General features: G+C 34.7%; 2 protein-coding genes across 4 annotated transcripts; one reads left to right on the top strand and one right to left on the bottom strand.

Annotated features, from left to right (window-relative positions):
* Positions 1-1,785: 1,785 nt before the first annotated feature.
* c1qtnf13 (C1q and TNF related 13) lies at positions 1,786-2,887 on the top strand. Its single transcript, XM_016552593.1, has one exon. It carries the CDS (start codon positions 1,878-1,880, stop codon positions 2,862-2,864), a length of 987 nt encoding a protein of 328 aa, XP_016408079.1. The 5' UTR covers positions 1,786-1,877; the 3' UTR covers positions 2,865-2,887.
* Positions 2,888-5,865: 2,978 nt separating this feature from the next.
* On the bottom strand, positions 5,866-19,630 carry LOC107740216 (bile acid receptor-like). 3 transcript variants are annotated; one of them, XM_016552566.1, is made up of 10 exons: positions 19,477-19,630; positions 17,512-17,685; positions 15,139-15,516; positions 11,506-11,646; positions 10,868-11,004; positions 10,293-10,391; positions 9,955-10,054; positions 9,603-9,749; positions 7,329-7,442; positions 5,866-6,468 (listed from the first exon to the last, which is right to left on the bottom strand). In XM_016552566.1, the coding sequence occupies exons 2-10, from the start codon at positions 17,606-17,608 to the stop codon at positions 6,230-6,232; spliced, it is 1,452 nt and encodes a 483-aa protein (XP_016408052.1). In that variant the 5' UTR covers positions 17,609-17,685; positions 19,477-19,630; the 3' UTR covers positions 5,866-6,229. The 3 variants fall into 3 exon arrangements, with proteins under 3 accessions (XP_016408052.1, XP_016408066.1, XP_016408059.1); XM_016552580.1 differs by lacking the exon at positions 17,512-17,685; XM_016552573.1 differs by lacking the exons at positions 17,512-17,685; positions 19,477-19,630 and adding an exon at positions 17,039-17,481.
* Between the last annotated feature and the right edge of the window lie 4,557 nt (positions 19,631-24,187).

Raw genomic sequence — 24,187 nt, 5'->3', positions numbered from 1 at the left:
CATTACACATTTCCATACGCCAGAAGGCCAGGGCTTTGAAGTTGTTTTTTGAGTGATTAAACGTGAAAAGAAAAAAAAAAAACACTTTAGATTAGAGAAAAATCTTTATTTAACCCTTAGTTATTCCTCACTTACGGGTCACACTTGTGATCCAAAACAGCCTGAAGTGAGTTTTTTTTAAATGAAAGTAATGTAAAAATATATTTCCTAGTTATTTATTAGAGTATTTTTATTCATAATTACTTACTTTTATTAGATTTTTCAATTTGGATGTATATTTATACATTATCAAAGATTACTTTATCATGGCTGATTAGTAGATTGTACACCAGAAAATTGCTCTGTATTTTTCATATATCTGTATTTTTATATTTCTTGTTTCCTGTGGTGGTCATTTTTGACTATGAAGATCACAAGTGTGACTATTTTCTAAGACCATTTAACCTTTTCTAATCATGTCCAAATTTATGTGTGTGTTCACATAGCAAGTGCCACAAAAGTCACCAAGTTTGGTCTTCATCAGTACCATTCTAATGAAATAAAAATATATAAAAAGTCAAAACGTAAAATTTTTCAGTCTAAAATGACTGAAGACCACCAGAGGGGTTAAAACATTAATGGTCATTAATCACATAATAAAAATAATTCAAGGACAATGTTTGTTATTAAAGTGTTACACAGAAATAAAAGTGATTAATTCTGTATGTGTGGTGCAGAATATAAAATTACAGACTGATAATTTTTTTAATAATTAGTTGGTTTTTTTGAGAACTATCTTTGACATTTTTAACAGTGCCAAAAACTGACATGAAACACCTTTGATGACGATAATGTCTTTTTACTACAGCTTGTGTGACATTATGGAGACCAAACAGATGTGTTTCCTGTTTACTTGGGCTGATCATCTATCTGGGCTCTGTGGCTTCCTTCAACATCAGCCCAATGACAACAGGCCTACGCTCTGCCTTTTCCGCCACACGCAGCAGCAGCATATTGGGTGGCACTCAGCGTGCTGTGACCAAAAAAACACTTTAGATTAGAGAAAAATCTTTATTTAACCCTTAGTTATTCCTCACTTACGGGTCACACTTGTGATCCAAAACAGCCTGAAGTGAATTTTTTTTAAATGAAAGTAATGTAAAAATATATTTCCTAGTTATTTATTAGAGTATTTTTATTCATAATTACTTACTTTTATTAGATTTTTCAATTTGGATGTATATTTATACATTATCAAAGATTACTTTATCATGGCTGATTAGTAGATTGTACACCAGAAAATTGCTCTGTATTTTTCATATATCTGTATTTTTATATTTCTTGTTTCCTGTGGTGGTCATTTTTGACTATGAAGATCACAAGTGTGACTATTTTCTAAGACCATTTAACCTTTTCTAATCATGTCCAAATTTATGTGTGTGTTCACATAGCAAGTGCCACAAAAGTCACCAAGTTTGGTCTTCATCAGTACCATTCTAATGAAATAAAAATATATAAAAAGTCAAAACTTAAAATTTTTCAGTCTAAAATGACTGAAGACCACCAGAGGGGTTAAAACATTAATGGTCATTAATCACATAATAAAAATAATTCAAGGACAATGTTTGTTATTAAAGTGTTACACAGAAATAAAAGTGTATGTGTGGTGCAGAATATAAAATTACAGACTGATAATTTTTGTAATAATTAGTTGGTTTTTTTGAGAACTATCTTTGACATTTTTAACAGTGCCAAAAACTGACATGAAACACCTTTGATGACGATAATGTCTTTTTACTACAGCTTGTGTGACATTATGGAGACCAAACAGATGTGTTTCCTGTTTACTTGGGCTGATCATCTATCTGGGCTCTGTGGCTTCCTTCAACATCAGCCCAATGACAACAGGCCTACGCTCTGCCTTTTCCGCCACACGCAGCAGCAGCATATTGGGTGGCACTCAGCGTGCTGTGACCTTTGACCACCTTCTAGTCAACATTGGTGAAGACTTCAATCCAGAGACGGGCACTTTCCGTTGCCGCCTGCCTGGTGCATACTACTTCTCATTCACAGTGGGAAAGTTCCCAAAGAAGATGCTGTCGGTCATGCTGGTGAAGAACGGGATGGAGGTGCAGGCCATTGCATATGATGGATACCAGAACCAGGGCCGCAAGGTTCAGAGCCAGAGCGTGATGGTTAGTCTGAAACCTATGAATACAGTATACCTGCTCCTTCAGGACAATCCCCACTACGCCATCTACAGCAACGTCGGACCATACATCACATTTAGTGGTTATCTTGTCTATCCAGACTCTACATCCTCTGTTGGATATCTCAATAACCACCTATCTCCTCCAGGCCTTCATCTTCCAGGTTGTCCTCCCCCTGTAGATGCTTATTATGATTGGAGAAGAAGAACAACCAGTGAGGAACCACGTTCTGCATTTTCAGTGGCAAGAACTACATCAGCGCTGGGAGAAAGCAGAGTGCGTCGTGAAAGAGAAGCTCTCAAGTTTGACGTGGAGTATGTCAACATAGGCGGCCATTTTAACATAACATCCGGACGTTTTACCTGCCACTTCCCTGGTGAATATTACTTTGCATTTACCGTGGGAAAGCACCCTCGTCGTGCGGTTTCAGTGAAGCTTATGATGGGAAGAGGGGAGGTTCGGGCCATGGTGTTCAATGAGGACATGTCACGGCAGAGAGAGATGCAGAGTCAGAGTTTGTTGTTGTCACTGAAAAGAGGAGACAGTGTCTGGCTGTACAGTCAGCAGGATGACGGATATGCCGTTTACAGCAACCAGGGACGATACACAACCTTCTCTGGTTTCCTGGTCTACCCTGATGGTGAATCCATGAACAGAGACAGAACTTTCCCCTGAGAACCAAAGCCAGCTGCAGTACTGATTAATTCATACACTGTAAAAAATGACCGTGAATTAAATGGTAAAAGACTGTGAAAATGCTACACTAACTACATTTCAAATTTGATGTTTTTTTGTTGAAATAACTATGTTTCTTCTTAGTTTTTTCTTCTTAGTTTTGAATATTAGGATTGTGTGTTACACTTAATGTTGTTAAATGACTGTTTATTGCATTATTTCAGTTTCATGTGTGTTACCATGATGGTGTTTGGTGTTTGTGTGAATGACACTGTGCGCCTTCTATATATGTTATTATTTAAAAGCTGTTTGTGATGGGCTTTGGTTCAAAATGTGACTTTCTCATCACCACCTGCATTTGGTGGTTATCAGTGTATTACAAAGGTACAAAACAGATTTCAGTACTTCAATAGGTTGGTATATTAACATTATATCAGTTAATGAAATTACGGTATTTAACTGTAAATTTAAGTTAAAACCGTAAAACCTAAAACGTTGCTACCGTATTTTTTACGGTAAAATTCCGGCAACCACAGCTGCCGTTTTTTTACCGTAAATTTTACGGAATTTTTTTTACAGTGTAGTTATGCCTTCAGACTTTTGTTTTTGTTCTAAATATGTTTGTTTTTGTACCTCTTAACATAGTACTATTGTTATGTGCTTCTACGCATCACAATCATAATGTAAATAAATATCGTATAATTTTTTTTTTTTTGAGGGGGGTCTTCATTAATGACTTAACAAGCATTTGGGCTTTTTGAGTTAACCCTGGGTCATTCTAAACCCAGGGTAAACGGAATCCTGCTTTAACAATTAATCGTGGGTATTAATACGCTGTGTAAACCCTGGGTTAAAGTTCTTTTTTGCATATTTGCGGTGTCAGTTTTATTGATTGGACGAATTCAGCATGTGACCTGTTCACGTAAAGGCTCTTGCTATCAAGTTTCACTATCAAGTGTTTGTTTTTTTCTTGAATGGACCTTTTTCGAACTATAAAGGTAAAACGGTCTCTTCTTTACTTCAAGTCACGTGTTTTCCATCACCAATTGACATTTTCCCTCAGACACCAAAAGGACTGTTTATACTACATGCATACGAGGCACACGATTGGGCGTCTGTTGTTAAGCCCAGCCGTAACATTATACACCGCAACGTGGGGTTGACACCTGCTCCAGAGCAGGGTTTATAACCCCGGGAAAAAGCGGTGCTAACCCCACTTCTAAATTACAAGTGTGAAACATACTTTCACCTGGGGATTAGAATGACGATAACATGGGGTTAAGAGCAATGCAAAAAGCTCTTACATATGTTTAGCAGATCGTTAGTTAATGTATGTTAAATTGGAACTTTATTAAAATATATTCATATTTAAATGTAAATGAACTACTGATCTGTTAAGCATCATATCATTTTTGTTAACTTATTAATGAACATTATTATAAAGTTACTATTTATTGTAAGCTATAATTGTTTAGCAAGTTATATTAGTGTGACTGTCTCATATAGTTAGAAGAAAAATCTACATAGACACAGTTGATGCTGATTTTATTGTTCCATTGTATTTACTATTGTTAACAAGTAGTACTTTAACAAATATTAAAAGTGTCTGAAATCTTCCTCATGGTTTATTTTATTTTTTATTTTAGCACAAAACTGAGATCTATATGTGTTTTGTTTCAAAGTATTCAAGGATTCATAGTATAATGCTTATGTTTTTCCTCTTTATGAATTTTATTTTACATCACATAAAACAATAAAATAATTATTTCTAGCATTAAAAAAACCCAACCAATGGATGGCGCTCCGTTTGTCTTCTCAGACAGAGAAGCAAGTATACAAGTATTCACAGAAACTGAACTTCTGTTCAATAACATTAAAACTTGCCGAGTCACAATGAGAGACATTTTCAAAAAAGCATATATCATTTTAATATATTTAATATTTTTATACTTACACTCTACAGTAAATTTGTACAAACTAGATTTAAAAATATTTCTATATGACTGTCAATTTAACATGTTATTTTAGTGTGGTTAATTTTTAAAAAGAAAGAAATATAGTGGCATGGTATATGGAATGGAAATAATAAAGTGGAAATAAATAATATAATAACTAACAAACAATACATAATTGGCCATTTCTTGTATTGTCTTTAATATTCAATGCTAATATTCAATATGTGATTGATTGTGATTATTTGATTATTACTTGGCATATTATGTAATTAATTCAATAAAAAATTATTTAATCAGTTAATTGGCAGGCATGATTTTTTTTATTCTACAACAGAACATTCAGGTTTATACACTAAATAAATATTCAGAACATTCTATTTGCACAATATTAGTATCCACCGGACTATAAACATTAATTATTAAATACAAAATATTATACTGAAGTTATAGCCATAGCCGAGGGGTTCTGAAAATACAGTATAAGGCTGTGTCTGGGCCATTCATCTCAGGCTGGTGGTTTGAGTCCAGGATCTGTGCAACATGGGGGACATGGTTCATTTCTGCAGATGTTCAATCCAAGCTTTTGGAATTAAACACATATTAGTTTTAATGGTAGTCACATTCAATGACTCCACCTAGAATATTACGATATTAAAGGGATAGTTCACCCAAAAAAGAAAATTCTGTCTATCACTTAGACCTACTCGCTGTTCCAAAGCTCTATGAATTTCTTTCTTCTGCTGAACACAAAAGAAGATATTTTGAAAATTGAGGGTAACCAATCAGTTTCTGGTTGACTTCCATAGAATTTATATTTCTTCTTTATTCTTCTTCTTTTATGTCCAACAGAAGAAATAAACTCATAAAGTTCTATGTCCAAATTATGGATTTGTTTCGTACAATCAGGCCTTTTTTTTTACTTGACAAGATGTTGATTGATGGACTGGAGTCATGTGGATTCCTTATGGATTATTGTGATGTTTTTATCAGCAGTTTGCAGGGGTGAGAAAATGATGTAATGCTAAATTTCTTCAAATCTATTAAAATATTAGATGAATCACACAGAACACAAACAGACATAAAAATTTTTTTAAAAAGCCACAAAATCCTCAGATGAAGGAAAGCAGATTTTAAACAAAGGTGCCAAGTAGCAAAGGCCAGGTAAACATTTACAAAGGCATTACAATATCAAAATGTGTACATCAATCCTTTCTTGAAGAGCTGATAATGTCTTAAAATCTTTTTATTTCCTGTTTTTGACAATATGACAATATATTATGTTTACATTACATACTTTAACAGTCCACTTCTCTGAAAAGTGTGTAAACTCCTCTCTTTGGCAGCTTAGTAAAAGTCTCTGGCATTTCTCCTTCACTTGCCCATTTTTTGTACATTTTCTCTTCCACAAAGTCACTGCACGTCCCAGATCTCACAGAGGAGGGGGGTGAACTTGTGGTCGCTCATGCGCCATGACTCCAGCATTTCGTCGTGGTGGTGGTTGAGGGTGCGAAGCTCAGTCAGACGACCGAGAAGCCGTGCAAAGTGCTGGGGTTCGTGGGGATGCTGTAGTTTACAGACCTTCCTCAGCACCTCCAACATGGGCTCCTGCAGATGCTCTACTGCCTGCTGGTCCTTTACATATGGTCTGTCTGTTGTTTAGATAGAACAGTTTCAGTCATATGAAACAAATTTATTTCGTTGTGGCCTTCTGAAGCATGAAACAATGACAAAAATGTGCTTTTCAGTTGTGACCTCCGTTAATCATTAACCATTTATTACCTTATTATTTGAACAGTTCAAACTGATTACATAAAAACCTGGGTTTTAAATGGGTTAAAATGTTTCCATCACATGATGCTTATGCATTTGCATTGATGGTTACTTGGAACATGTCTGCCTTAGTAACTAATAGATTGGGCTCAGTAAGATTGATTTATTTTGTTGTTAAATAATTTTATTCAGCAGGGACACATTAAATTGAACAAAGGTTACGGTAAAGACATTTATAATGTTACAGAAGATTTCTATTTCATATAAATGCTGTTCTTTTGAAATTTCTATTCATCATTCTAAAAAAATTTATTATGGTTTCCGCAAAAATATTAAGAAATACAACTGTTGTCAACATTGTAATAATAAGAAATGTTTCTTGAGTACCAAATCAGCACAAAAATGATTTCTGAAGGATCATGTGACACTGAAAACTGGAGTAATAGCTGCTGAAAATTAAACTTTGCCATCACAGGAATAAATTGCATTTTTAAATATATTAAAATTACTTTATTTTGGATCAAACAAATGCAGCCTTGGTGAGCATAAGAGACTTCTTTCAAAAATATATAGAAAATAAATAAAATACCAGCCCCAAACTTTTGAGCAGTCGCATTTTTTCATTTGCCTTGATTAGCAATAAATTAAACCAGGCTAAACTAATTTAACTAACTTGATAAACTAACATTGATCTGCATTCTGAAACTTTTAAAACATTAGGTGACAGATGGCAGCTCACCTGGTGAGAGGATTGTGATAGCAGTGAGGAGAGCATGTTCCTCTTGCATCATCTGCAGCTCCCCAATGCTTTTATAGAAGTTAAACATGGGTGTGATAAACTCTTCAGATATCCCTGTGGAGGAAATAAAGATATTCATAAAGATATACACCACATACGCCTTTTTTTTTTTTTTTTGGTAAATCACTCTAGTATTGAATATCTAGTACAAGGTCAGTTGTCAAGTCATTTATTACCCCAGCCACCTGTGACCACTCCAAAACATATTTCTTTAAACCTAAGAGACCAAGGCAGGCACATATTTACATACCAGCTATGATTTAAAGTTAAATGTCATGCCTTCTTTACTAGACTAAAGATCACATTAGTTAGTACATACTACACTCAGCTGTGGCACTGTAATCTTACGTCCATAAATTCTGTATATGTTTGAGCTTCAATAAATAAAGCTTATAGGCACACTTCAAGTATTCAGTAGTAAAACTGTCTTTGTTGAAAGTACGAAATTAAGTGTATGCTTTATAAATGACCTGTATCATTCTGAGGCCACAGGGTGGCAGTGTTTCCTATTTTTAAAAGTAACAGTGAGTGTCCTATGGATTTACTAAATCACACAATTTCCTCTTAGAAAGAATCTATCCATCCATAATATAAAATGTAGGCCTATTACATTTCATCTTATGCTCTTTTTAATCTACTTTTGTCTTTTTGTTGATTATATGTTGAATTTGCCAGTGAGGTGAGAAAATACATTTAAAATACACTCATAAAAAGAACTATTCATATCTCGTGCAAGTAAATTGATCTTGTTGAAGGAAAATTCATATATTCTGTCTGGACAAAAATGAGAAATGGGACAAAATATATTTTAAGAAGATGATTTTGCTGTGTATTCACTGTCTGCTTTGGAAGAGACTTTCTGAAACTCCCTCAGTGTGCAATGGTAGATCATCAGGGGTCGTGACCTTATTGCTTTCTGTTGTCTGTTAGGTCAGAGCTGATCTGATTCTGGCCTCGGATCCCCACAGCTGTGCGTTTCCACAGTGGGATTCTCAGTAACAGCAGTTCATTTGAAGCCTGTCTTTGAAGGGCTTTCCTGTTTTGTGCGAGGCCTTTGTCTTTATCATTATCATTGATATAATTATCATACTGTACTTTACTGGCTATGTGAGCTGAGAGCTCTTTTCTGATGTAAAGCATTCAATGTGAAGAGCCATAAGGGTTTGGTTTACAGACCGACCAATCAGGGAATCCCTCAGTGGGAGATGACACACTGAAGACAGCAGGGACATTAAAAACATGCCTTAATTCAGCTTACCATAATGTTCATATTAAAGAAAAACAGTGCTAGAGTGTAACAAACTCTTCAAAAACTCAGTATATAGTCGCCACCCCCGAGAGAGGAAATGATCGCAGCATGTGGACTCCTTTCACAGTTTCATTCATTTCCCTTCAGATGAAAGGATAACCTTTGTCATAACTTTCCAAAAAAAGGCATCACGAAGGCTTCATGCCAGAGAAATGTCAGAGGCGATGAGTGGGGACAATAGGCCTCTCGATGTTTAGATAGAGAACAATAGTCTCTTTAGACAGTGCATCTATTTCTCCCCCTCTGGCCTTTTGCGTGAATATTCCTGAGCCCGTACTGGAGAGAAGAAGAGTGATGGACTCAAACAGTCTGTGCCACTCTGCATTCATCTGCCTGTTTAGAAATATTACTAACTGGATGGTCCGTCACAGCTTTTTTTAAATCTTGAGAGGCTGAAAGCAACTTTGAAATAAAGGTGATTCAGTGTGCAACATAGGAGGGCTGCATTAAGATGCTTTTAAGGGACCGAATTGATCATGCATCCTTCCTTTAACCACAGCTCTTCTACAAAATCTGATTAGATGTCATAAAGCAGAAGATATATTGACCGGCTATATGAGGGCTTTCCTCTTTGTGCTGTTCCTGGCAGTCATCCAGTGCTTAGACTTCTGTGAAACCGAAACCAGTTGGACTTTAGTGTCCTTTAACACATGTAATGTACACCACGGGATTATCAAGATGGCAAATTTCCTGTCGTTATTAAGGGCGGACAGATACATTATTAATGTAACGTGCCTAGTGAACTTTATGGACTTTGTTCTGGGCTCTGAGGATCTCAACAAGTATGTGGCATACTAGTTTGAAACCCAATCCCAGAGCCATGATTCCTTAGAACGCGCCATAAAAGCAGATAAAGGTCATGAGTCGTGCTGTAAATTATGCTGCAATCCAAATAATGAGCTCACCACTCCTTCTGATCCTGTCTTCTAGTACCTCTGTGTGTCCGTTGGGCAGCTTCTTGGAGAAGACCTGGGCTGACCGCAGAAACATTGCCTCTACGGCAGAACCTTTTAATAAAGCGATCTGATCTTCATGATCCAGAGATTGAAAACCTGCTCAGAATACAAGAACCAGATAAGTATGTTTGGACTGGAGGTCTGGAGGACTGGAGTTATTGCATTCTCCTCATGGGACATCACTGTCATATAAAAAGTGTCACATGACCGTTTCTTGAAGTATGTGATTTTATTTTATTTTCAAACAAGTGGTATAGAAACTGCAATAGAAATAGCTCTTCTAGAATTTGAAAAACAGTACCTGGTATATTTTTTGTGAACTCAACCAGCACCTGAATGTGACTAGTAGCCATTTCAGTCAGTAGAAGGAAGTTTTCTTCTGCGTTAAATTGCTCTTGCAGCTGTGGACAGGTTAGAAGCGGGAAAAAGCATGCAAATAAGCCACTGTTTTGTGACATTGGGGTGGTGATAACCTCAGTTACGTAATGATTTAACAACCATAAGAACAGGCAAAGTTGTATACTGACTTTAACAGTAGCATTTGGCTGCTTTGTGCATTAAAGAATCATAAAAAGATTTAAAGACATAAAAAGTTCTGATCTAAAATAAGATTAAAAAAAGATTTTTGAGAAGACGTACCAGTTTTCTCGCCATATCCTGAGGGATGCGATGTTTGTTGTGAGCGTCAACTATATAACTTATTAAAGCCTGCTGGTCTTGGCTCAGTTCTATATTCTCCTGAAATTTGAAAACGTGCCAAAAATCATAAATTTATAAACCTGTTTGGATTTGGAGGCATTTGGATCATGGACAATCCAGCTATGTGGAATAAGAAATAAAGATTAGTGGTGTCATTTTTTTAATAACTAGCCAACTTTTGATCCTGTACATCCATTTTGCAACCCTTCATCATAAAATAATCTTTTAGAAGTAACCGTATATGTGAGCAAAAGTGAGAAGAATGATTGGGAATAGAATCATTGAGGTTGCCCTTTAAACTTTTATAGCACTTCAATAAAAAGTTGCCATAGAACACCCTTAACTTTAGTTTGCAATTATGCCTGAAAAGTTATACTGTAACAAGCATGGCACCATGAAAACTGTAAAGCTGAACAATTAAAAAAAAAATGACAGTATTTTTTGTTTGCTTTGAAAGTGGAAGTTTTCTAGAAAATTATAATAATAACCCAATCAGACAGCACCTGTGTTCTTACCTTGGAGGGTTTAGTGGTAGATTCAACTTGTTTAGCATCTCTACTGTCACCAACATCATCCCCTGTACTTTCATCAGATGAAGCCTTTGTGTTTTTCCTCAGCCTTTTGGATTTGCACTGGATTTCGGTTAACAAGCCTGAGGATGCAAATACAAAATACATAAATTAGATACAGATTGGTCAGATTGACTTTTTACAAACAGTTTTTCTCTAAGGTTTACTGTATGTACAATCTATTTTGGACTCTGTTTTATGCTAAAAGAATTAGTCTTAGGAAACAATAAAAATGTAATATTTTATCTGTTTCAGCAATATTTATGTAGAATTCAATACATTATTCATGAGCAACAAAAGCTTAGAAAATACAGCTTCTTCTTTTCTCCCACAGACTAATCTCAAGTAAATCAATATTATTTGAACCCAAACCATCTCATATCATTTGTTGCCCAAAGAAAACATTGTACAGCTAGTTACTTTTTGACTATTTGACTACTGTATTCCAGTTAATAACTTTTATTGAAAACCGCTGTTCTAGAGTTTAAAGTGTCTCATCTGATTTCACAGTATGCGTGACTCTCGGGCTGATATATTAGTTGAACAGGAATAAGTTTTACAATGTTTGCAGTGTTCTTACTCACACTCTGCCAGCATGCCCATCTCTTTGCACTTCCTGAGTCGACAATCTTGGCATTTCCTGCGCATGTACATGTCCATCTCACAGTTTCCTCCACTCTTGCATTTATATACAGCATTCTTTGTGATACTTCTTCTGAAGAAACCTGGAAGAAATAGCACAGCATCAACAACCGAATAAATGAAAATGTTCAATATGCCACACATTTCACATATAGTATACTATAATGTTGCAGCAGGATCCAGATTTTTGATAGAATGTCATGTAGTGACCCAACACAGAAAAAACTGAGAAAGCTAAAAGTGACAAAACATAGAAATGTATTAATATTACCATGAACAGCAAAGCCCAAACAGTATGCATTTCTAACATAGGTTAGAAACAAAATCTGGTTTCTAAATATCTTTTGAATTTAGTTGCATTTTATGTAGTTTAGTCTTGGTCATTTTTTCCACCTTTTTACATTTTTCATGGTATTACGAGGATAGAAATTGCATTTTATTATTGACATTTAGCTTAGTTTTTTAGCATTGTTTTTTTAGCATTGCACCCTTATCAGAACAGATCTGAAATCCATTTTTGTGAGTGACACAGAGAGTGACAGATCAGATGGCAAGAATAGACATATAAAAGCATTCAAGAGCATATTTCATTGCTTAATAATTTTCTCTATAACCATTCAAATTCAAATTGCTTTATTCGCATGACATACTTTTGTACGTATTGCCAAAGCATTACAGGGATTATAATCAAACTATTCTCTAATTCTGAAAACCATAAAAAAGAAAAAATAGAAGAATAGAATAGAACAGTGGCCACCATACAAGTCTAAACTCTTTGTAAACACAGATCAAGGAATAGGTTCATTGCAGCCCATGTAACGTATGGTGTAATGTTTAAGACATTACGTTCAGTACTGTAATACTGATACTCTTGGATGCTCGATTTTCAGTTCTAGGCAGCAGACAAACATGTGCAGTTGTTTTTGGAACAGGTAATTATTCCAGCATGAGCACAATGACACACATTAACTTTGCATGGCGGCGTGTGGCTCTGGTTGCCTACATCATTATTCAGCAGAAAGCTGAGAGGGAACCCAATCCAAACTGAACGTGAAGGAGCACCAAACCTAGCCAAGCCTGTGGGACTTGGGACACATAGCCCAGCATCTGCCCTTTGGACATTGTCCATGCACAGGTGGAATTACACTTGCAGTCATTCAGCCAATGATTTTCCAAAGAGCTAAATTTGGCGCATGGCTTCCATGTCAATTATTATGTCCTTCATAAGCTATGTAGCCATGGATACAATGTAAGACCAGGCGCACTATGATATCTATGAAGGTTCAAGGGTGAACAAAGAGGTCACAGAACAAAGGTGCAGCTGTACATTGTTACAGTATATATATATATATATATATATATATAAATTGCAAAGCTATATATGGCCTTTAAAGTTAAATGTGCAATTTCTAGACCTCTAGCAACCAATAGCCCCGAACTCATGACATTGGTTGTTGCTATGTCAGACTTGTTGAAAAAAAAAAAAAAAATCCATTGCCAAATGATGAGAATAGTTGATAATAAATGAATGTAAAACAATTTTTGCAAAAGATTTTTGATGACTTTTAATGTCTTATTAGACCCATCATATATGCAATCCAATAATTCGCTAAAAATATACAACATTAAAACAACATTTTAACATATTTCATCATTTAATTGGTTATTTTTTATACTATTTTAATTACATGTTGTCATATAAACCTTTCAGTAACTATACTGATCTCACATATATAGTTAAACTCTATGTGTTTGATTAACTAAAAAGATTGGTGTAATTTGTTTGGGAATCAGACTACCCTTACGAAAAAGAAATTTATTCAAGTGTGCAATTAGTATACTTCTTTTAAACTAAAAAATAGGAAAGTACTTTTCAGAAATGTGCTTTATGTACTTCTCAGAAATATACTTAAAATTACATTTAAGTATAATTATACTTAGAAAAAGTCTATATATTTGAGCTATACTTGTGCTCCGGGAATCCATGTTTTCATTGTTATACTGTAGGGGGCGCTATTACACATCTACTGTACAGAATTTCCTAAACACAAGCGAAGAAGAAACCGAAACAACACAAGTAATCTAACATGATCATCAGACATAAAACAGCATCAAAACTGTGTAACGTTATGGAATGAAATGTCGACCCATGAAGAGCTTTGGGGTTTTGATCGACTCCATCTACGTTTTGATTATCATTCTGAAGCCAATTCTTCTCAGCTGTTTTGTTCAAAATGTTGTTTATTTCTTAATTTTTTCAGCTGTTTTGTTCAAAATGTTGTTTATTTCTTAATTTTTTTTATTTATGAAACTTACCCACATTTAAGTGTTTATAAAAAAAAGAATGCATGACGCTAGAATAAAATGTTTTTGTTTACAAGCAGATACCCTATTCTTTCTTTTGATGTTTTGTATGTTCAGATATTTATATAGCAAAATATATAAAAATTAATACCTAAATAGGGACATAGTACTGTAGACAAAGTATGATGTAAAGTTCACTTAAAGAAAACTTACGAGTATACTTGCAGTATAAAACTACTAAACTAGTAGTTTACTGAGACTATACTTCAAAGTGTACTAAAAATGCTACTACAAGTATTTAATTAGAAAAAACATGATCATCAGACATAAAACAGCATCAAAACTGTGTAACGTTATGGAATGAAATGTCGACCCATGAAGAGCTTTGGGGTTTTGATCGACTCCATCTACGTTTTGATTATCATTCTGAATCCAATTCTTCTCAGCTGTTTTGTTCAAAATGTTGTTTATTTCTTAATTTTTTTTATTTATGAAACTTACGGGCCAATTTAGTCCCAAGGAGTATTGAAATAGTACACTTACAAGTATACTACTAGCACACTGATATTTATATACTTACTATATAAAGTATACTTAAAAATATACTTGATCTTTACTTAAGTATACTTAATAAAATAAACTTGAAGTATACTTCTTTTTGGTAAGGGTACACGGGTTGCGCTGTATTTTTTGATTCACTAAAAAGAGCACATTAGAGTCAACTGTTCGTGAATCAGGCTACACTGGTCACACTGTATGGATTTGATTCACTACAAAAAAGTGCTCTTAAAATTTATTTGTTTGGGAATCAGACTGCACTGTTAAATCTGTATGATTTTTTTTTATTTACTAAAAACATTCAACACATTAGATTCATTCATTTGTGAATTGGACTACATTTGTCATGCTGTATGGTTATGATTTACTAAAAAATCCACAAAGATTCATTTGTCATGTAAGTGAACTACTGGTCACGCTGTAAGGTTTTGATTCCCTAAAAGAATCAGCTTATAAGATTCATTTGTTCAGGAATCAGACTGCAGGCGCTGTCTGCTTTACACTGTTGATTCAGGAAGTAGTGCAGGAATCTCTGACAAGAGTATTTAAGTCAACAGTACCAAACATCAGATCGATCCCACTATTTTTTTTAACAGAACGGATTCTGAATAAGAACAAGTTCTTGGTTCCCGACCCTACGAAAATCTTGTTCAGAAATACATGTTTTCATGATGGAAAACGGCAGCAAATATACTGTAAATTATGGGATTCACCTTTACATCCTTCACATGTGAGCGCATTGTAGTGATACCCTGATGCTTTATCTCCACAGACCACACACAGTTCCTCGCCTTTGCTCCTTCCAGGGTGGGCTGTGTGTCTGGACCTTTTACACACAGTTGGGACAACAGGGCAAGACTCGTCCAGCTCATTATCAAAGCCACCCTCCAACGGTCCTTTCCTCATCTCAAACACGGTGGATGGAGAGTACCACTCCTCCCCACTGTACTGTGGGTAGCAATGCTGACTGGAGTAGTATGATGGTGATGACATGGAGGGCTCCACCGAGGTGTACTGCATGCTGGGATAGCTGGTGAAGGGCATGATCTCCTGGTCCTGTAGCAAAGGACTGTTCTGCTCTGCCAGAATATCTGAGGAGAAGATGGCAGGAGTGAGCGGAGCTTGTCAGTTTACATGTGTCATGGAGATGCAAAACTCAAGTTCACCTTACTGTTAGCCCAGCATGGTGTGCTAATAGGTCTTATGCCAACACAACAATTAGTGAAACTACAACACGCTAAGGTACTGTTACCTTGCAGACATCATCAGGGCCATTAAGATCTCCACTACCTCATAAGCGAGTATTAAAATCCATCTAGGAACATAATCAGCCTCTGTCCAACTAGTAGCAGTAGATTGTATGAAATGTACATAATACAGAAGTCGAACACACCCAGAAATAAAAAAAGAAATCATTAACCAAAGGCGCTCTGGATTTACACAACACTACTGTTTGAGGGAGTTTTAGTAGATTTGACTGTTTGACTGTAATTTGACTGTTGAGTGGGAGGTAGGTTTAAAGGCATTCACTTACTGTTTTTGGCTCTATTATTAAACAAGGCCAGAAACATACTTTTACGCAAGTACACAAATGCATACTTAAGTGCTTAGTCATTGTATTGATCTATACTCCAGGGGGCACTAGAGTTCATTTCAAATATCCATGGCGTTAAAAGTAAAAAATTGGAAATTCATCTATTTTTCTAAATGCATCTTATAGATCTTTCTGTAAATGACTCATCAATGCGTGTTTCTTTTTTTATTTTGAGCTCGTTATTTTTAATCAAAATGTCGTAACTCGATCTTCCAGTGAAACGACCAACTTCTCTGTGGTGAAGTATGATTAAGAGCTTGTTTTTACGTAAGCCCCGCCCCTTTCTTAAAATTTAGATCTGCTTCTATCCAAACAACAAATGGTGGATAGAACCAGGTCCTGTTCTATATATTTTCTTTTTCGAAAATCTGTTTCTCTCGGATGTACAGAATATGGAAGAAAAGATCTGTTGCTGCTTCTGTTACATTGCGATCTGTCGCTATTTGTTACACTTGCAAATTGCTGTAAACTTGTTGACTTGCAACTTGCTTTGCAAGATTGGTCCACATTGACATTAGTTGACGTAAAAGAGAAAACTGACCATAAAAGAAGACTGTTTATGCTAATATCCGCTACAGCACCTCTTGTGGCAACGCTGAGAACTTTACATGCACTTTCTGTTACGTATTGCATTATAAACTACGTTCTGACCTATTTCAGAACACAGTGGCACTGGAAATAAAGTTAGAATACCTAAAAGTGACTAAAAGTGTTATATATTTTTACATTATGTTATTTGCATGTTTCAAGCATAGACCTCCATCAGGTCATGCGCACTTTTCCCCCCTTGTGTTCATGATTAACAATTATGAAAAAAACTTTTTCCCCCAAATGTAGTCCAGTTGCTAACAGTGACAACTTTTTCAGAACTGTGAAAGACTCATTGAAATCTCATTGGCAATTCAATAACTTTAAAGTAAAACAGTTTGTACTATATCTACATTACGTCTACACTAAATTTCATCAACAACACATACTATAATATGCAGACTGCTTCAGTATCATGAGAAGATACTGACCTGAAGCCTTCTCCTTAACCATGGCCATTTCGGTGCGACCCAGTAAGGGTACAGATGATCATTAGCCGTATTGATTCCTAACCATTCAGCTGTATCTTCAACGCCTCAGCCTGTGTCTATGTATCTCTTTTCACAAAGTATTACTGTTCCTGAACACCTTCATACTTCATACATAAATGCTAGTGTGAACAAAGGTTGCTATAGTTGCTCATTAACCTGACAGTCACAATTCCCTGTCTCATTACAGGAAGGATTGATCTAGTTTTATAAATGTCATCTAGGACAAAACATGCTGACACGTGGTTGTAAAATTAAAGGTGACAGTTTAACTTTTTTGATTCTGTTAATACGAGAAATTTGTGTCAGTTTGTTTCATAGTTTCTGACTCAAAGTTTTATATCATCACCCACCATGGCAAAGATAGCATTAGCATAACATAAGAAAGAAATGAATGTGATTTCCAATATACTCACCAAAAAAGTGTGAGCTCTCTGATAGGGGGAACGCATCACTGGGTGGGATCTGTAAAGGTCCCACCACATTGACGTCATGGCCCACCCACTCATTCATTCAGAAGCCTGTGTGTTGTTACTGCACAAATATCCCTCAGTCCAGAATGGAAGCGAATGATAGGGATAATCCTGTTTCTTCAAGACAATAACAAATGGAGGAAGTGGTGTCTTTTACTTACAAATGGTGGCAGTTTTTATTGCAAATTAAGGTACTGACGCAATATAGTAAAAACGTCCCTTAAATTGTTACACTTTGATTTAGGTGCTGCTTCTCAGGGAAAAAAAACATGTTAACAAGTGAACTTTTATACTACAGCAATATGTGACCCTGGACCACAAAACCAGTCATAAGGCTACATTTTTTAAAATTGGGATTTATACATCATAAACAAGCTTTCCGTTGATGTATGGTTTGTTAGAATAGGACAATATTTGGCAGAGATACAACTATTTGAAAATCTGGAATCTGAGGGTGCAAAAAAATCAAAATACTGAGAAAATCGCCTTTAAAGTTGTCCAAATTAAGTTCTTAGCAATGCATATTACTAATCAAAAATTAAGTTTTGATATATTTACGGTAGAAAATTTACAAAATATCTTCATGGAACATGATCTTTACTTAATATCCTAATGATTTTTGGCATAAAAGAAAAATTTATAATTTTGACCCATACAATGTTTTTTTTGGCTATTGCTACAAATATACCCAAGCGACTTAAGACTTTTTTGTGGTCCAGAGTCACACATTCTGATTTCATTTAGATTTCCTTGAGATTAAGAGGACAAGGTCCTGAAGTCATATCAGAAATCTAGAACATAGTATTCTAACAAATTATTGTTTTTTTTCAACTGGAAATGCTAAAGATGATTGCAGTCACCTTTGCTCCAGTTTAGTCGTTTTGTTCAGCACACTGGAAAGTCTGGCACTAGATTTCATGATGTCTGCTTTTTCCATATTTTTCAAACAAGTCTTCTTTTAGATTATTCGAACTATGTTTTGATATTATGCCACAATATTTCATCCAGTAATCTCAGATGTATTTTTTCTCTCTACAGGCCAGGTTAGACCAAGCAAGCTCTTTAGTTTTAGGTTTCTGAAACCTTACAGGTATGGAGGGAGCTTGTCTACATCATTTTGTGCCAGAATGAAGTCTAATATTAGATAACTTTTCAAAAGTTCAACTACACTGGAACTTTAAATAAGGTTTTAATTACTTCAACTTTTAGCACAATGAAACTGGGTTTTAATTACTTTACTTCACAGCACTAATATTTTAAGAAACCATATACTGAACACAATGAACTCGTCCAGAAAGTAAAACATAATGCATGTAGACATGCTTTGTAATGTGTGTTGCCTAATTAAAATACTCATGCACATATCATATAAATTAAGTGAAGCCTCATTAATGGAGTGTATATATGTATATATATATATGAATCATTTTCACATTCATTTCATGTTTAATTCATTTTCACATTATGCATTCATGAAAGATATGTACTTTAAATATCAATATTATCATGCGTATGTTTATTTGAAACTTTTTCTATCAACAGTGCTTTTTTATGACGTTACCACTTTATGTGTAAATAATACAGGAGGAAACACTGGCTCTTTTAAGAAAAGTCACAGCGCTGTGATTTAGGATATGTGAACAAGGCCCCAGTGTCGCGAACTACTATGAAACCAGGCCTCAGTTGTTAGCGATATTGATCGATACATCAGTCACAACAACCAGTTTCCCTTATAAGACTTTTTTTAATATAATTAATCCAGCCCATAATTTCCCATGCTAGTACACTCGGAGGGTCCCCAGAACATAGTGCCATTTCAAATCAATAAGTCTCCAGACCTACCCTGATCACCAACAGTAATAATAGATGATTTATTTTAGTAACAAATCAGAAATATAATTTTCTTACCTATTACTCTAACAGACGCTGTGCACTCTTGGGCCGTGCCTTGATATTTGAAGCCATCAGTATTAGGAGACTGACATCAAGCAGAGTCCGTGCAGCAACTAGACAGTTCTCTGAGTGGATGGGGTCATTGGGAAACGGGACAGTGGTTATTAATTAAACTATCTATCTGTTTCTCTTCATGAGAACTAGCAGTTCCCTCCCTCTCACATCAGCTCCAGACTTTGGCTGACAGGCCAACAAATGCAGCATTACCTCCTTAGTAGCGAGAGATATCAGTTCAGCACACCCTTCTTCCCAACGCATTCCCCACAGATGCACACACACATACCCTAATACTCATGTAAACATAATAATTACTCAATGATGCTAGTCTCTCGTGTAATTTAAAGCGTTTGGACAGAAATACACCAGCTCTGTTGTAGCTCATCACTGAAAACTTTGATATCTGATACTTGTCTTTGAATTATGAGCTTGATCTTTGTTAGTTTAGTTCAAGAATTACGCATTGCCTTTTGGTTACATTACATATTGTGGAATATTAGTGTGCTTAATGTGGAGCTGAAGAGAACAGTAGCCTATTGCCCAATAACCAATTACTGCAGCTTGGCTCATGTTGATATAAACGGGGATGATGACACATTTTGCAACACATGGCAGGCTGACATTAGTGGCAGTTTATAGAATTAATCTTTAAATTATCTGTTGCATAGAGTGCTACTTAAAGACGCTCCCAAAATATACTATGAAATGCATTTAAAAGATATGATTGTGTCATTTGTGTTCCTAACTTTGAGATTGTAAGAGTATGCCAGTCATTTTAGATCAAGGGTTTTCAATCTTTATTCAATAAAGGATTTTTAGTAATACTTCATAACTGTTATATTAATATATTAATATTTATCACATTTAATAACAAAACTGATGATGCATAATCCTTATTATGCTTGTTCATTCTAATTATGTTTTTTTTTTGGGGGGGGGAATAGAACTGGCAATCGTAAAAAAATGTTTTGCACTTTTTGTACTATGTTGGATCCTCTAAATAAATAAATAAATATTGTTTAACAAAAATATATTTTCATTCACTGAAATAAAACTTAAATAAAATGAAATATAAATATTTAGATGAAAAACCTAAAGAAAATTATTTAATTATAGAAATGTTGCCTTGGTGACTAACTGATTTTTTTTTTTATTACTATTTGGAAATAATAAAAAAGTGAAATAAAACATAAACTAAAACTGACGTAACAACCTAAATAGTATAATAGTAAAAAATTACTAACAATTAAACTAAATTTAAACTGAAATATTTAAAAAATATTCAATATATTAAAAAACTATAATAGTAACTGATACTAATAATAACAACTCTGGTACCTATCAAGGGAGAGCACACTCCTTAAAGGGGGCATAACACACACAGTTTAACACAATCTCATGTTAATCTTGAGTACCTATAGAGTAGTACTGCATCCTTCATATCTCCAAAAAGTCTTTAGTTTTATCATATTTATAAAAGAAAGATACAGCTTTACGATTCTCTCTGGAAAAAGCGAGCTCCTGGATGTGCGCCTTGGGCGGAGCTAAAGAGTGACCAGCACTTGGGCTCCGAATGCCAACAAAACAGATAGGAGTTCCACCCTCGTCTACGTCATGAAGAGCCACGATCGAAAAAAACTCTCTGAAACTTGTACTAACCCCGAAGTAAGATTTTTTTGGCACAGAAATACTCCGGCATAGGTCCAAATTGTTTTTTGAAACTTTGTCCATGCTTAGCATGAGAATCCAACTCTTTAACAGTGTAAACAACTCTGAATGCATGAAACAGCATTGTACCCCCCCCCACCCCCCTTAATTCATTAATATTTTTTTTCTACTTGAATGCAAATTATTAGTAACGGACTTTAAAAATGTAATGAAATTGAACATTGCATGTTTTATTTCTTTGTTTACGGAACCCCTGCCATTTCTATAAAAATGTTTTTGCAAAGTTAAAGATTATTGGGGTACGGTTTACAAGTAAATACTATTTCAGATTTCTGCTTCAGATTTTCATGTTCAATTCAATGTTACTTGCTGTTTCTTTGTAATTATTTGTGACATTTTACTTGCAATTTCTGAGTGAAAATTGTTTCAAACTAAATCCTACACCATTTTTTTTCCAGTGTACAAATGCATAGATGATATAATGTATTCTCTATGCATGCCATGACATTTACATGAGTCACACCCCACTTGTGAGATGTAGTTTGACCAAAACGTGATGAAAACCATACGTCTCGCTATAATTGCAAATGTATCTAAAAACAAGCTCTTAATCATTTACTGGCTGTTGCTCCATCCACAAAGGGCCCTTCTGAGTCAACATACAGCACTCTAAAATAAACAAAACCTTTGCCATAGGCTGGCGGCTGTTTGTGGAGCAGTCATTCTGAGTGTGGAGGGTGGGGGAGGTATGAATGGCCTTGTGAGAAGGACACGTTCATGGCTCCATTAAAAAACTATTATCAAACACTTCAGCTATTTTGTGAGTCACACGGCACTACAGTATGGGCGTTTTTAACAGGACATCCATCATTTACATATGAAATCATAGTGATAGTGTCCAAGTGTCCTATGCTTAATCCTTCTCTTTGTGGTTTGATAAACCCAAGCCAAAGCAAACTAAAAGGTCTGAAATCTGAAACATTCTGAGTAATTACAGATGAAACATTGCGTTTCAGAGAAGCATGGAGAGTAGCTGTCACCTGAAGCCCCTTTTGTTTGACATCTCTCAAATAAAAAGTGCTTACTGTTTTAGAACCACACATCAAATCATAAAAGCAAGATTTAGAGATAAGACCATCAAACAGTAGTACAAACTGGTGGGAGGCTTCATATCAGCATGTTAAACATGAGCTGTCAAGGACTGTGGCACAAAAAATGCCATTACACACCATAACAAGGTCCACAACCTTGAACTTTCCCAAGATTTAGCTACCTAAAAAAGACCTGTTAACACGTAACAGAGTCAACCGAGCAAATCAAAATATGGTGCACTGAATTCAATCATACATTGCTGAAGAGTTTATGCTTGATTATTGGCACTGGAATTGTACATTATATGATTTCAATAACATTAAATGTTTTTCTGTAATGTTCTTTTCTAAACTGGATAAAATAAAATTTGCATTAAATATATATATTTTTTATAAAACATGGCAACCCAACAGGGTCATTTAGTGCAAGTAAAACTGGTAAAAACAATTTTATTCCTTAAAATAAAGAGGGGGAAAAAGAAACATAAATATTTAGATGAAAGACTAATACTAAACAAAAAATGGAAATGTTGCCTTGCATGACAACTAAACGAAATAAGTTCAAGTTACTAATTGTAAATACAAATAAAATAAATCAATTAAAAATAAAACTGAACTAAAACCTGCACTAAAAAAATGAATTAAGCTTAAATAGTAATATTAAATAAATAAATAAAACTAATAAAAATTAACTAAAAATTAACTAAAAAATTAACTAAAATTAAAACACAAATGGAAAAATATAACATTAAAAGCTAATTAAAAATATTAATAAAAAACTAGTATAATAATAAAATACCTCAGCCCATCAAGGGAGATCACACTTTTTTATATATATATATTTAGCAGTATAATAATTTTTTTAATAATAATATTATTGTTTTTTTAAGAATATATGATTATTGATTTTTTTTTTAATTCTTATATGTAGTTAATGTTTAACTGGACCAGTTGTAAAGTGGATTTCTCCCCCTTTTTTCTTTTTCTTTCTTTTCTTTTTATGTAAAACTGTTCAGTTTTCTGTGACAAAGTGTTTGTGTGTGACATTTTAATGTCATGCCCCAATAAAGAGAATTTTTGTTGCCAAGTAGTTCACAAATCTTTGGTTGGTCAGGCTAATTTGTTGTACACTGTAAAATGCAGCTGTGAACATAAGAATAGCGATAACGTGAGGGATGTTTACTCACACATGACAGAAACCAGGAGAGTTCTGTCAGCTCCAATAAAAGACAAAGTGAGCCATTTTAAGCATTCCAGCATAAACATGCATCTATTCTCTCTGAGAAAGAACATGTCGTGAGTCAGAAGTCTCGGTTACATCTACTTGGATTTCATTTGTTCCACACTCAACTCATTAATAGTGTAAGCTGCTATTTAAACAGAAGAGCAGCCGCTGCTGTAATCTAATGTATGTGCCAAAGAAAATCAATTATGTATGTTATCTGAGCTATATTAAAACTCTACTATGTCAGCAATATTTTTATCATGTATAAATGTTTAAGTAAAAGATCAAATGAAAGATTTTTTTTTATTCTCCTCCAAATAAACATTTAAAGAGACATCAGTTACAGTGATGCAATGGTAAAGTGCACATTTCAAACAATCATCTTGACATCCATGTAAGCAATGAAATGTCTTTTTCAACAGGTATTGTGCAAAAAAAGAAGAAGAAAAAATCAGGCTAATTGTGGATTTTTTTTTAATGATATCCATATTCAATTTTAAGTACTGAAATGATTAATTTCTACATATTCAACCAAATATAAACTCCATCCAAGTTTTTCCACCTACACATATGTAAACGATAAACTTAACTATGAGATATTAATGGTGGACATACTGCATTTTTCAAAGGCATTCCACTGAATACACATGCCTTTTCAGACCAATATTAACTTGATCATGATAAA

This window comes from Sinocyclocheilus rhinocerous, unplaced genomic scaffold (genome assembly GCF_001515625.1).
Source record: "Sinocyclocheilus rhinocerous isolate Xijiao unplaced genomic scaffold, SAMN03320098_v1.1 scaffold2055, whole genome shotgun sequence".
Lineage (NCBI taxonomy): Eukaryota > Metazoa > Chordata > Actinopteri > Cypriniformes > Cyprinidae > Sinocyclocheilus > Sinocyclocheilus rhinocerous.
This window is presented reverse-complemented; position numbering and strand designations above follow the sequence as displayed.

Excerpts from the sequence above, each read along its gene's own strand:
- c1qtnf13 (XM_016552593.1), top strand. The coding sequence starts at position 1,878 with ATGACAACAGGCCTACGCTCTGCCTTTTCCGCCACACGCAGCAGCAGC.
- LOC107740216 (XM_016552566.1), bottom strand. The coding sequence starts at position 17,608 with ATGAATGAGTGGGTGGGCCATGACGTCAATGTGGTGGGACCTTTACAG. Across the intron at positions 15,517-17,511 it reads AGAGAGCTCACACTTTTTTG|ATATTCTGGCAGAGCAGAAC; the intron begins GTGAGTATATTG and ends TCTTCTCCTCAG. Across the intron at positions 9,750-9,954 it reads GTTCACAAAAAATATACCAG|GTTTTCAATCTCTGGATCAT; the intron begins GTACTGTTTTTC and ends TATTCTGAGCAG.